The sequence below is a fragment of the Macadamia integrifolia genome, chromosome 2 (assembly GCF_013358625.1).
Source record: "Macadamia integrifolia cultivar HAES 741 chromosome 2, SCU_Mint_v3, whole genome shotgun sequence".
Lineage (NCBI taxonomy): Eukaryota > Viridiplantae > Streptophyta > Magnoliopsida > Proteales > Proteaceae > Macadamia > Macadamia integrifolia.
Genome location: NC_056558.1, coordinates 21,141,879 through 21,155,377, shown reverse-complemented (window position 1 = coordinate 21,155,377; position 13,499 = coordinate 21,141,879). Strand labels below are relative to the sequence as shown.

At 41.0% G+C, this 13,499-nt stretch overlaps 1 protein-coding gene across 1 annotated transcript; it reads left to right on the top strand.

The window, feature by feature from the left end:
• The first annotated feature begins 2,841 nt into the window (after positions 1-2,841).
• On the top strand, positions 2,842-7,902 carry LOC122072086. Its single transcript, XM_042636629.1, has 8 exons — positions 2,842-2,860; positions 2,935-3,112; positions 3,921-4,007; positions 4,122-4,316; positions 5,449-5,613; positions 6,908-6,961; positions 7,052-7,195; positions 7,432-7,902. Exons 2-8 carry the CDS (start codon positions 2,948-2,950, stop codon positions 7,804-7,806), a joined length of 1,185 nt encoding a protein of 394 aa, XP_042492563.1. The 5' UTR covers positions 2,842-2,860; positions 2,935-2,947; the 3' UTR covers positions 7,807-7,902.
• The last annotated feature ends 5,597 nt before the right edge of the window (positions 7,903-13,499 follow it).

Sequence of the window (13,499 nt, the reverse complement as noted above, 5' to 3'; positions counted from 1 at the left end):
TTCAACATGCAAACTTTTGACGTGTTTCAGGCTTGAACCTCTATCCGGGTTCAAACCAACACCAAAATCATTAGTGATTTGCTCCTCCAAATTTACACCTGGGCTAGCACCCCTTTGCTCTTCCAATTAGGTAACTAAATCCTCATTGATCTACTAAATCCTCAAAGTCATGGGCACTTACACCACTAGAAGATAAGGAAAATAAATTTCCTCTATTAGCTGGAGATCGTAAAGAATCCACCAAATTTGAAGGACCAAAAATAGCACCTCTCACTCCTGCCATGAATGTCATCCCTCATCTTGCCACCATCCCATCTGAAGTAACCACCCTTGGCCGCCACACTTGCCTCCTGCGCGAGCCGCCAGTCAGGTTGCACCATCAACATCTTGTCCGCCTGGGGCGAAATCCCTCTTTTTCCCTGGACAGTTGTCCATCCGATGTTCATACAGACGAAAAGTAGCACACCTAAAGGGCGGTCTTCAAACTCTATCATCTGCTTGAAGATGAACAAATCTGAAGAATTTAGATGCTCGCTCTCAACATAAATCTCCTTTGTACGTGGCAAGGTATCGTCAACATCAATGCAGACTCTAGCAAAGTGACCAAAGTAAGAGTCACGAGTACGCCTATCAATAGCAATCGTTCACCCAATAGCTTTTACCATTAAAAGCAAAACTTCTTCATTCCAGTACTCTTGGGAAGGTTAGAGAACCTCACCCATGTCAATCGGTGGGTAATGTCTTCATCATCCACCTTAAACTTAGGCCTCCACCTCTGGAAATGTAGCAATTGCCCCTCCACTCTAATTGGTCCATGTTCCTAGACATGCATCATATCGGACTCAAACTAAAATGGAATAGAACAAAGCCCTTACCCAAAGATTTAAGGGAAACTTCCTGCTAAACAGTCCATGACGATTTCATGAAAGATCATTTAAGCGTGTCCATGGTGATAATATGAAAGTTTACCCTCCCTAATAAGGCAAACCTAAGTTTTTCCACCTGCTTGGCATATGCTGCCTGCGGTATTTTGATGCTCGTTAGATTTCCAACTCAAACCAGCGAAGGGAGACTCTCAACTGCAAATAGAAGCATTCCTCTTACCACCAATTCACAAGATCTTAGCCTTTCTTGTGCCAAAACTCATGCTACTAAAACATCCGCTTCCTCTTCATGTACCGTATCAGAGGATGGAATCCACCCTGGAATTAGGTGGGGCTACCCTAGAAGGCATGGATCTCCATCCCATGTTTCCAAACCGCCATAACCTTCAACATGCCGCTGGTCTCAATCATCAAGAGCAACCGGGTTTCCAGAAGCTGAAACCCTAGCCACTCTTATACCCTCTCTTTCGCTCTCATCGATCATCGTCGCAATCAACCAATGCATGTGTACACATATCCAAAGCTCATTGATCAAAGCTTGCTAAGCTTTCCAATATCTTCATACATCAAAGGAGTTGATCGGAAGCCTTTTCTTGCCAAAGGAATCATTTGATTGTGGTCGGGCTCCTCTGTCGCTCACATAGGTGTGTAGCTCATCATCCAATGGTCAGGAATGCTCAGACATGCAGCCCAAGGCATTCTTGGAAGTTGAATCTGCATTACACGCTGATGTGCACTACAAAGATCTCAATCCATTTAATTGACATCCAGGCTCCAGCACTGTATACCTAGTATAGAGCTAGTTTTTCAAAACTTTACAAACATGTTATCACCAAAAACAATAAAAATGCTATCCATTAGTGTTTCCTACACCTGCACGTATGGGGAAACGGAGCTGGGGCATGGGCATCTTTTTATGTTCGGCTTTAAGTCCTCATGTATTCCTGCATATGATACAATTAATCTGGTGTATAGTTCTTTTCTTTTTTTTTTTTTTTCATTAATATATGCAATATTCCAACAAATCCCATATGGCCTCCTTTTTATCCAAAGCTTCAAATTTCTACATCAGTCCCCACTTGTCGTAGGTTTGCTTTTTTCAACAATTAACAGATATATTAGTATATCCAATGTTCCAACAAATTCTGTAGGACCTAGTTTTCTTGGGCCTTCCCATTCACCGTGGTGGATCTAGAGTGTACGATAGGGGAGATTATGTGGGGAATGATGGGGGTCACATTTGGACCATCCCGTCATGCAGTTCTGCATGATCTCTTTTCTATCCAAAGCTAAAAATTTCAACATCAACCCCACTTTTCTTAAGATTGAAATTTAAGTTAAGAAAATTCCTTTAAATGTTTGGTTCATATGATGGAATGGGCAACAAAACTTAACATGTATGCGTTGCAAGGGAGACCCCATATATATCTATATATATATATATATATATAGTTGGATTAGCCACATCAACCATATGGAAAAATCAATATTAATCCATATATTCCCCTTTGTAGGGGTGTCCACCAGTCGGGCTGGGCCGGTCTCGATCGGGTACAATGAGGCTTGACCACCTTGATCAACGTTTATATAATTGGGCTTACATTGGGCGGACATGGTATAGTTTATATTCGATCAATCAGGCTTGGGCTTTAATCAGGATTTAACCAGGCTAAATGCATATTTAATTGTAAACGGGTCGTGACTAAAAACATCTTAACATGTCTATCTTTACTTTTAGTAAGTCATTATTTTTGGCAAGTCATTATTAATAGATCTCTATTTTTCGTAAGCCAGTATTAATGAATTACGTTACGTTGCGTTAGAGATAAGAAGGACTTCGTTACTTTATTAGCCATTGACAGCTTACACCAACCGGCAAAAGTCGTCATCAATAAGACCTATATATAGATCACTAAGGTGTGAACCAGGGACACTAGGAAGCTTAGCTCTAAGTAAGTTTCTCTCTCTCTCCTTAAGTAAGTTTCTCTCTCTCTCCTTATCCTTAGGATCTTCTTATTTTCTTCTAATTTGTATCTTTTATCTCAAATAGGTGGAAAGAAAGCATGGCTTCAAATACTGATTTGAGTAAATTAGTTATTTGGATGGTGTTCCTTCTTCATTCTCTAGGCAATGGCTTAGCAGGAGGAAGAAACATAACAACAGAGCAATCTTTGCAAGTGAAAGCCTATAGAAAGTTTCTTAACAGGCCAGCTATTAAGAGCATTAAGGTGAAACGAAATAGCTATTTCATCAATTATATGTTTTATCCCTAGATATATAGTGAATCCGTAGCCCACAGTATCCAACAGCTCATTTTATTAGCTACAATGCTTCCCCCCTCCCTCCAAGAGAAAGGCTGTATTCAGATACCAAATTGGAAGTATGTGTTTTGTGGGTGACCCCAGCATACACACATTAGCACACAAGCATCAGCGCGTGGGACCAATGAGAGGGTGCACACCAGACACCCTAGCGTGTGGGGGCAACATCGTTTTTTCCTACACCATGTCTGGGGGAGTTTCCCTTTCACCCTATAAAAATGCTCGCATGTGTGCTTTCATGTGTATGTCGTAGTCTCCCTCAGAACACATACGTCCAGTTTGGGATCTGATTAGTCTTGCTTTGGAGGTGGGGGTCAATGTAGCTATATAAGGCAAGAGAATGCTTCTCGTTGGTGAAAGTGCATGCCAACACGCACAACCAATGGGAGGACATGTGCGAACGTCTTCAATGTGGGGGGCAGCATGGTCTTTCTGCACCTAATATGTCTAGGTGTAGACACAAGCAAGTGCATAGCATTCTTTCTTCCATATATATATATATATGGAATGGAGAAAATAACCTTGTTCGCTTACGTGTATCTACACCCAGACACAGATTGGTACGAAAAGACAATGCTATGACCCCTCGGCCAGATGCCCCATTGCAGACTCCCATTGCGCTGATATATATATACATAGTTTTTCTTTGAAAAAAAGTATATATATATATATATATAATTTTTTTTTTTTTGGTAATTGTTTATGATTTTTTCAGACTACAAATAGAGATATTTTCGATTGTGTTGATATCTACAAACAACCTGCGTTAGATCATCCTCAACTGAAGAATCATACAATCCAGGTATGATTTCTATTCCTTTTTAATTTGAATTAGGTATTCTAAAATCTACAACTTATTTCATTTAACTATGCATCCCCCCCCCCCCCACACCCAAAAAAAAATGTGTTTAACCAGATGAGACCAAGTACTTATTTGATGGAGACAAAGAATAAGACTTCTACGTTTGAAGTTCCAAATATAGGGCTAAAGAATGGAGGTTGTCCATTTGGAACAGTTCCTATACCAAGGACTCAAATAAAAGACATACCAATGGCGGGCTCTCACCCAAGATTTGGGCAAAAGGACGACGAACGGAACTTTCCACATCATGTAAGCTTTTTAAATTTGTATTTTTTTCTCAATTTTCTCCGTTTGATACTTTTATTTATAATTGGGTTGGCTTCAAATAATTTAGAGCCTCTTTTTAAATTAAAAAAAAGATAATCTATTTGTAAGAGACTTGGTATCAACATATTTTGAAACAAATCTTTTCTAATCTTTCTCCTCCTATTTGAATATTATGACTCCATTTGGTTGCAATGGAATTTAAAGAGAAGGAAAGTGAAGTTTTCATACCTTAAAAAGAAATGTTTATAATTATCCCATATGATTTTATAAACTAATTAATATTTTTAATTATATCTAGTAATGATATATTTTACATGTAATTTTTATTTTACATATTATATAAAAGGGTTTTTTATGCAAAGTAACGTGAAATTTTATAACCAAATATGGAATGATTTGAAATTAATGTTAAAATCACATGGTAATGATTACATATATATATATATATATATATTTTATTATAAAAATTTCACTTCCATTTCCCTTTCCCTTAATTCCCCTTATAACCAAACATAGCCTATATGTTTCTTTTCTTCTTTTTTTTAATTCCAATTTCCATCCTTGCCCCCGCCCCCTGGGTTTTGTTGTATCCCCCTTTTGGTCGGATGTTTTTTCCCCAATGGGTTTTGTTCTATCACCCTTTTTTGGTTGGATGTTTCTTCCCCTCTTGAGTATTGTTAGCCATTGCGATGTTTTATTGTTTTCTTTTATTTTATAACATATTTTATTCATAAAAAAATATTTCTTAATTGAATTGTAATTAAATTCAGACCAATTTTTTCCTTTTCCTATAAAGGGCAAGATCAGGCCAAATAAAGAATGAGATTATTTTGTGTATATTATGTATATATATTGCCGATCTATCTAATCCGATAGAGATAATAAATCTCTCTCTCTCTCTCTCTCTCTCTCTCTCTCTCTCTCTCTCTCTCTCTCTCTATATATATATATATATATATATATATACATATTTTTTTTTTTTTTCTCGTAACAAAAAGATTGATGACTTATGCTAATAGTGCACAGAAAAAAATTCATTATTTGTGATATAGTTGAAATCCATTATATCCATTATTGGTAACATAGATTGAAACTAATCAAATTGATTTTTCAGTGGGCAGCGATGGGCATGAAAGAAAGGCAATCTCTCTATGGAACTGCAGCGTTCTTGAATGTGTGGAAACCAAAAGTCCAACATGACATCCAATTCACCCTTTCTCAAATTTGGGTTACTGCAGGACCATATCCTGATGAAAACTATATAGAAGCTGGATGGCATGTAAGTCTTCAATTTCTTGAAAAAAATAAAATTACCATTGGATGATAATGGTGGTATACCTATATCATCACTATAGTCTTTTTCTTATTAATTTATGGATAAATAATACATCAAGTGCATTACTTCCAAACATAGTATGCAATATTGATGAATTAAGGCTTGAAAGGTTATAATAACATATTTATTTCACAATTCTGTTGGACATCGATCACTAACATTGCATGATGAATGGAATTGAAAGAACAATCAAGTTCTATCATGTGTGTAGATTTTTTTTTTTTTTTTTGGGCTAAGAGTTTATTAATGACTTTCTCAAATATTATATTACTTAATGTTAGGTTCTGCCAATTTAATCAGTGCAAGTACATTTTGTTCAAGAAATTGGACACACACGTTAGTACCCAACTTGACACACCTTTGAGTTCTTCTCATATGGGGGAATTGATCAACACTGGGTGAGATTTTTTTTTTTTAACCCAGCATAAAGGTGGGATTGGTTAGGCTTCAAGAAACTGAATTCTCTTTAAGGAGGAGATAAGGAAAAGGATTTCACCTTTTGTTTGTGAATGACATTTTTAACCACTCTTTGGGGTTTTCATGGTCTACACACCCAAAGTGAAGGAATGATCATTTCCAGCCAATATCAATCAATCAGAACACATATTTATTTATTTAATTTTGTTTTTTTTTGGGGGTTCGAAGGTCACATATTTACTTAATGAGCTTTAAAAATGTTGGGTGAGTTTTCATCAACAAAGTGTCTAAGACCCTTTTCAAGTCCAACATTACATCAAGGATGTAGCTCAGTTGGCAAGAGAGCTTGTTTATATCGACATGTATCCTGAGTTCGATTCCTCTTACTCCCTTGATGTCATTCCCATAGTTTCTATGGTTCTCATAGGAGTCAGCGTTGACCCGACTCGTGTCTGTGGGGGTGTACACATGAGTTTAGGGGATTAGTCAGGCTAAAGGTCTAGACAACCAAGTTAACAAGAGAAAAAAAAAAGGGTGTGCGAGTTCTCATTTCATAGATTATGCATGATAGAGTTTTCAATATCCAGGCCTGACAAGTTTCCAAAAATAGGGTTTACCCAACCTCTAAATTATGAGTGAACATAGAACCATGTGATTGGTTAGGGTTTCTCAATTATCATGATATTCTTAAGCCTCATTATTTTGATTATTATACCCAAACATATAGGAATTTTTTCTCATTCAATTCATTTTCTCCAGAAAACAAAAAGTGCTCTATGGATCTAGATAAACTGAATGATACATGTTCCTAATTTTTCAGGTGTACCCAAAACTTAATGGTGATTATGAGCCCCGAATATTTATACTATGGACAGTAAGATTCCTCAGCTTATCATTTATTTTGGATTAATTTCTTAAAGATACATAACTTACCATATGCTTTCTCTCTCTCTCTCTCTCTTAGGTAGATGGTTATAGATCCCATTGCTACAATTTTCAGTGCCAAGGTTTTGTACAAGTGAGCCGGAAAATAAGTCCTGGTATACGGATTGCACCTGTAACTACTTATGGAGGAACCCAGTATGGGATATCTCTCTCTATAGTCAAAGTACGTAGAAAATTTACATAAATTTTATTTATTTTTTAAGAAAATTAATGTATCTATTCGCATTTCCATGTCCAAACACAACCTCTGATCTCAACGGGTAAAAGCATCTTTTCACAATCCCATGTTTTTGGGCATAGGAACCCATACAATGGAAAATTCTTATATATATGAATTCCTATGTCCCAAGTAAGAGACAATGACAGAAAATTAAGTAGTGCTTGTTTTCATTGGTGCAGGACATGAGATCAGGTAATTGGTTGCTACTGTGGGGAGAAGATCAGTCTGAGTTGATTGGTTATTGGCCCAAGCAACTCTTCAATCACTTAGCAGACAAAGCCGAAGATATTCAGTGGGGAGGTGAGACTTATGGTCCACTCCCATTTCCTGAAATGGGTAGTGGCCATTTCCCAGAAGAAGGCGCTGGAAAAGCATGTTTTATCAACAACATTCGTGTTTACAATAACCCTGGGACCAAGAGAGATTTGGATCCAAGTGAAACTCATACTAAAACTACAGCTCCTGATTGCTATAGATCAATTGTTGGTCGATCTGAAGAAGGAACCTATATATATTTTGGGGGTCCTGGTGGGAATTGTGCACGTCAAGCCTAGCCTAATTAAGTGATAAAACAGACTTTTGAGTAATATATTGTACTTGCATTGTACTTCTCATAAAATTATAATAAATTTGGGTATCTTTTGGTTCCATTAGCACTCCGACTTTTTTCAGCATTTTCTTTTATGGAAAGATGTTTTCTATCGACGGAAAGTCCCAGTTTAGAGTGGAAGAAGGCGAGCAGTGTAATGTTCTATAGGCATTTGTTATTTGCCTGATTTGTTTCATATTCTTCTTGTATTCTATTTTTTCTCATTTTAATAAGCCTCTCCATCTTTGAAGATCAAACCAAGGTACCATGCCTCACTAAAGAGTATGAGTGAGGAAGTGCGAGGGAGGGTGAGGACAATGGTGAAGGGGGCGCTAAAGAAGCCATTGATTGTTGCACTTTGGAGGAGTTGGGACTAGTGGCGGTGAACGTGGAAGTGGGGGTTGCCTCTCCTTTGCCAAGAATGTCCTATGCTAGGGCGGTTGGAGGGCAAGCTTCATGGCATGATATTAACACTCTTCCTAATCTGATTCAGGCAGGGAGCATTACTAGAGTGATCATACCTCAGAATGATTATGAATGTGGAAGGCAAAACTTTTGCTTTACCCTCATCAGTCGAGTAAATTTCAGGGTGACCTCCTTGGACGATCTGCATAAGGAGGCTGTTGAGAGATGGAACTTCAAGCATAAGGTTTTGATGCATCCCCTAGGGAAGGGTTATGTGTTCTTCCAGTTTGGCTCAAATGGTGATATGTCAGCGGTGTGGAGGAGAAATTCGATTCGTATTGGCGGTCAACTTATCTGTTTTTAGCGATGGAAGCCAAACTTCAATATTCATGAGAAGCAGTTTCAAACGAAGCTTGTCTGGGTTCATTTTCCGGATTTGCCTCTAGAGTACTGGCATGAAAACATCCTACTGTCTATGTCAAACACAGTGGGTCATCTAGTGGAATTGGATAAGAGGACACGTCAAGTATTGATGGGGCACTATGCTAGGATGCTAGTGGAAGTTGACGCTGCTGAATCGACTATCTGAGTAGGAGAGATTCAGGTGGAGCGTAGAGAATCGGGAACAAACAAGGAATTCTATTTTTGGAAGAGCATCGTATATGAGGATGGGATGGTGAAATGCGTCTAGTGCAAAAAACTGGGTCATCAGGTGATGGATTGTCATTTGAGAAAGCAAGATCAGGCTCGCCCTGAAGACTGTCGATCAGGCGAAGGATGTTCCTAAGTCTACGTATGTTAGAGAATACGAAGTCAACTCACCTGGTTTGGGAGAGGCTCAGCCCAACTCAAATTTAGGTTCGGAGGAGAATTTTGAAATTTTGGGTAAGAATTTGAACACATCAAGTCCTTTCCAAATAGGGGAGGAGATAATGCCTCAATCTCCTCAACAACTTGTGGATTATAGGGAGCAAATATCCTCGAATATGGGAAGGGAGCCTGATTCTCAGTTTCCTGCTGTTTTGGGAGACTTGGAGATAGGGGAGGGAGATTTGGTGACTGAGGTGGAGAGGCAACCCATGACTAGTCAGTCCAGGAAAGTGCGTATGGATTTAGGTCAAGTCAATCCAGCTCTGAGGGTGGGTCTTAGCTAATCCGTGCAAGGTATGACTAACGCACCTATTGAGGAAGAACGGCTGCAGGAGGTGGTTGTTGTATCTACAGCAATGGGACATGGAGCTGGAGGCTCGAATCCGGCCTTGCATGTGCGTTATCGGAAAGAGGGTATTCTCACTTGTGTTCGGCAAGAGGGGGTGCTGCAAGATGTGGGTTGACAAAAGGAATGACCAGAACGAGTAGGAAAGGGAAAGGAGTGGTGAGTGCAATCCATCAAGGGGCTGTATTCCCTACCAGTGAAGGCCACCTACATGAATAGAGTGGAAGAAGGTGAGCAGTGTAATGTTCTAGGGCCAAGTTAGTCGGTCAGACAATGTGGTCTGATTCTGGGTCTCGAAATCATAGTTGATATGCAGATTTTCTTCCGGAATATCCGAGGTATCAAGAAGTCAATGGCAGGTAGGCCCTGTAGTTACATTTACAGGAGTTCTCTTTAGATTTTTTTCGCATTGTGGAACTAGTGGTAGATCCATCATCTTTCCCTGCTCTTTTTCTTTAATAAGTTGGTTTACTCTGTGGATTATTTTCACAATGATCGGTCTAGAAAACATCTAAATATTTGGGTGGTGTGGAGGTCTATAGACACCCAATTTTGTCACCCACCCCCAACTATGATGAATCACAGATCATGAACATGGGCTTTCGCTTTCAATCAACAGAGATGACAACTGATTGAGGTAACCTAGCCCCAAAACACTCCCTACACACCTAGAAAACCTAAAAACCCAAGTAAGAGAAAAGAAGGGTCCAATTCTGACATCACATATGCGAAGGAATCCAATCCCAAGCGACCATACGAATAGATAGTACTTAGAATCATGATTCCAACGATATATGATGCATCAAAATTGGACAATCAGATCTCTCGCGATCATCCCGGAGGACAGAATTTGTCCAGAACCATCAGATCAGAATCCGGCATGCTCGGCACCCCCGTCCTGTGCCTGGCGCCCCAGTCCCATGCCCGATGCCCCTGCCCTGTGCCAAGCACACCCGCCTCGATCCTGGCTCCCTTGCCCTATGCCCGGCACCCTCGCCCCATGCCCGGTGCCCCCACCCTGTGCCAAACACCCTTACCCCATGCCTGGCCCCCCCACCCTATGCCCGGTGCCCTCGCCCCATACCGAGCACCCTCGTCCCATGCCGAGCGCCCCCTCCCCATGCCCGGTGCCCCCACCCCGTGCCAAGTGACCTCATCCCATCCTAGGTGCCCTTGCCCCATGCCTAATGCCCCACCCCATGCCAAGCACCCCGCCCCGTGCCTAAGCACTCACACCCCCTGCTTGCATACCCCATGCCCCCGCTAGCATACCCTACATCGATGCACCACATTGGCTAAAAATTTCCTTTTTCACCCTATTGATCTAAGAAACCTATAAATACCCCCTCTCTCACCTCCAACACACTTGAGCCCACTTGGTGAGTACCCTTGGAGACACTCATCCCCTCTCCATCCCCTCCCTTGCCTTGCATGGCTACCTTCTATAGCCCCTCCCAAGCCTTCTGAACCTTCTAAGCTTCCTAAGTCTTCATAGCCTTCTAACCCTTCAAGGCCCATCCCTTGGGTTGCCTAAGCCCTCTTATAGCCCCTCCCTAGCAGAACCCCTGTCGAAGTGCCACCTAATCCTAAACCCTCCTATAGCCTCTGCTTAGCGAAAGCCCTACCGGAATGCCACCTAAGCCTAAACCCTCTTATAGCCTTCCCTAGCCGAAGCTCTACCAGAACCCTAACCCAGAAGTAGCCTTCCTAGCCAAAGCTCTGTCAAAACCCTAATCCCATAAGTGGCCTTCCTTCGCTGAAGCTCTATCGAAACCCTAATCCAGAAGTAGCCTTCCCTAGCTGAAGCTCTGTCAAAACCATAATCTTAGAAATAACGTTCTCTAGCCGAAGCTCTGCCAAAACCCTAATCCCAAAAGTTGCCTTCCCTAGCCGAAGTTCCACTAAAACCCAAATCCAGAAGTAGTCCTCCCTAATTAGATCTCTGTTCGAATATTCAAAGATTACCACAGTCAGCATCTCTCGAGAAAGGAAGTTGAAGGTCAATACCACCTTCCCCTGAGTCGGGAGAATTCACAAGAAAGTCCGTATCCGCACCAATCGGGGGCCCACCCCTCTTAACCCGGAATAGGGGTTAAACTCAAATATAATCTTTCACCTAAATTAATACACTGTAGACTCTTTATTTTCCTCATTTTAGTGTACATATGTAATTATTTCTCTTATCAATACATATATATGTGTCAGAATTTAGCCATGCATGTGGTATAGAATAATTGTGGAAAATGTTCGTTCTTCAAGCATCTAGTAGGAAGACCGGTTGAACCGGCTAGATTGGGTGCCTAATACCTTCCCAATTCTACAACATGATACGTACCCTATTCTCTGGACCAGACCAATTTTCAGGCCCTTTTCTTAAGAATCGGGCCCACCCCCAGGTCCTAGGCCCATAACCCTAGGTGGTGACTCCAACCCTTTTTGTATGATCCCAACCCCTCACATTGGACCATCATCAAATATCCATCTCAATAATGACCCCCACACCCCTACGAAATAGGCCTCCGCGTATCTCTAAGCGGTGGTACAATGGTGCTGGGCCCAAGAAAGCACACACAACAACATACCTTAAGAAAGAGAAAGAGAGGAGAGAGGGCCGAATGTAAGTCTTTTTTCCCCCCACAAAGGGAAACAGGAAGAATTTTGGCCGTTGCCCTCACAAGGTCTGGTTTGGTTTGGCCCCAGATGGTGCAGCAGTCAGATCAACACATTTCAGTGATTCTAGAGTGGAATAGTCAAAAAGTGTTAGCGTCTTATTTATGCGAATTGTTTTCGAGTAACTCACAGGCACCTTTGGGCTTATTTGGTGACGATTTCTTCTCTCTCTCTCTCTCTCTCTCTCTCTCTCTCTCTCTCTCTCTCTCTCTCTCTCTCTCTCTCTCTCTCTCTCTCTCTCTCTCTTCCGTGGGTTGTGGTAGGATATTTCAACTCTACCTTACAGTCGCATGAGAAGAGGGGTCTGGGTCGCTTCAATCTTGGCTCATCTATGGATTTCTAGGCCATGGTGGATGTTTTTTATCTTATTCTGGCTCCACCCTAGGGAAAGAAATACACCTGATCAAATAATCGAAGAAGGGGGAATGTCGCAGAAGTTTTTGATCAAGATTTCTATAATGAGAGATGGTTGGATCTCTTTGGGGATTGTGGTCATTGTGTTCTCCTCCGATCAGTGTCTGATCAAGCTCCTTTGCTAATTATCTCCCAGGGGATGCCTAAACTGTCTAATGTCCTTTTTTAGTTTCAGAGATTCTGGATGGACCATGCTAGCTTTATTGATGTGGTTCAGAAGAGTTGGGTGGAGGAAGTCAGGGGTTGTCCCATTTTTCCTTGTCTAAAAAACTTAAGAGATTAAAAATTTTCCTTAGACAATGGTCGCTTAAGGTCGCCAAAGTTGAGCTTGATGGGGTGCACGAGTTGATAGAGCAGAATGGGATGACAGATGACCTTTTTGCAAAGGAAGCAGATGCTAAAACCTGATGGGTGAAAGCAATGGAAGGTCACGGAAAGCTTTGGAAAGAGAAGGCAAGGATCAAGTGGGCTAAATTGGGAATCAGAACTCCAAGTTTTTTCACTTATTGTTTAAAGTTCACAGTTCTAGAAATCAGATCCGATCTCTTAAATGAGAAGATGTGGTAGTAGTCTCGAAGCAGAGACAACTGGCTGAGTATGTTTCTAATTATTATGAAAACTTCCATAAGGCAACTCTTCAGGTTTCTCAGTGGGAGCTTATTGAGGTTATCCTGGAGGAGGTCAACAGTGATGATCGGGTGGCCTTGGAGGCGGTTCCATCAATGAAGGAGGTCAAACAGGTGGCCTAGGGGTTGGATCCAGACAGCACTCTGGGTCCAGATGGGTTCCCAGATGAGTTCTTCAAAAAGTGTTGGGATATTGTGGGTGATGACTTCTCTAAAGTTGTGAGATCATTTTTCTGCTCAGGAAGATTTCAAGGGGTATTAACAATACTTTTATAACCTTGATTCCTAAGGCAGAGGAGGCGACCACTTTAGGGAAGTTCCGTCCCA

Bases quoted from the DNA above. Each gene is read 5' to 3' on its own strand.
- LOC122072086 (XM_042636629.1), top strand. From the start codon at position 2,948: ATGGCTTCAAATACTGATTTGAGTAAATTAGTTATTTGGATGGTGTTC. The intron at 4,008-4,121 runs GTATGATTTCTA...GTGTTTAACCAG, and splicing joins TGAAGAATCATACAATCCAG to ATGAGACCAAGTACTTATTT. The intron at 6,962-7,051 runs GTAAGATTCCTC...TCTCTCTCTTAG, and splicing joins GAATATTTATACTATGGACA to GTAGATGGTTATAGATCCCA.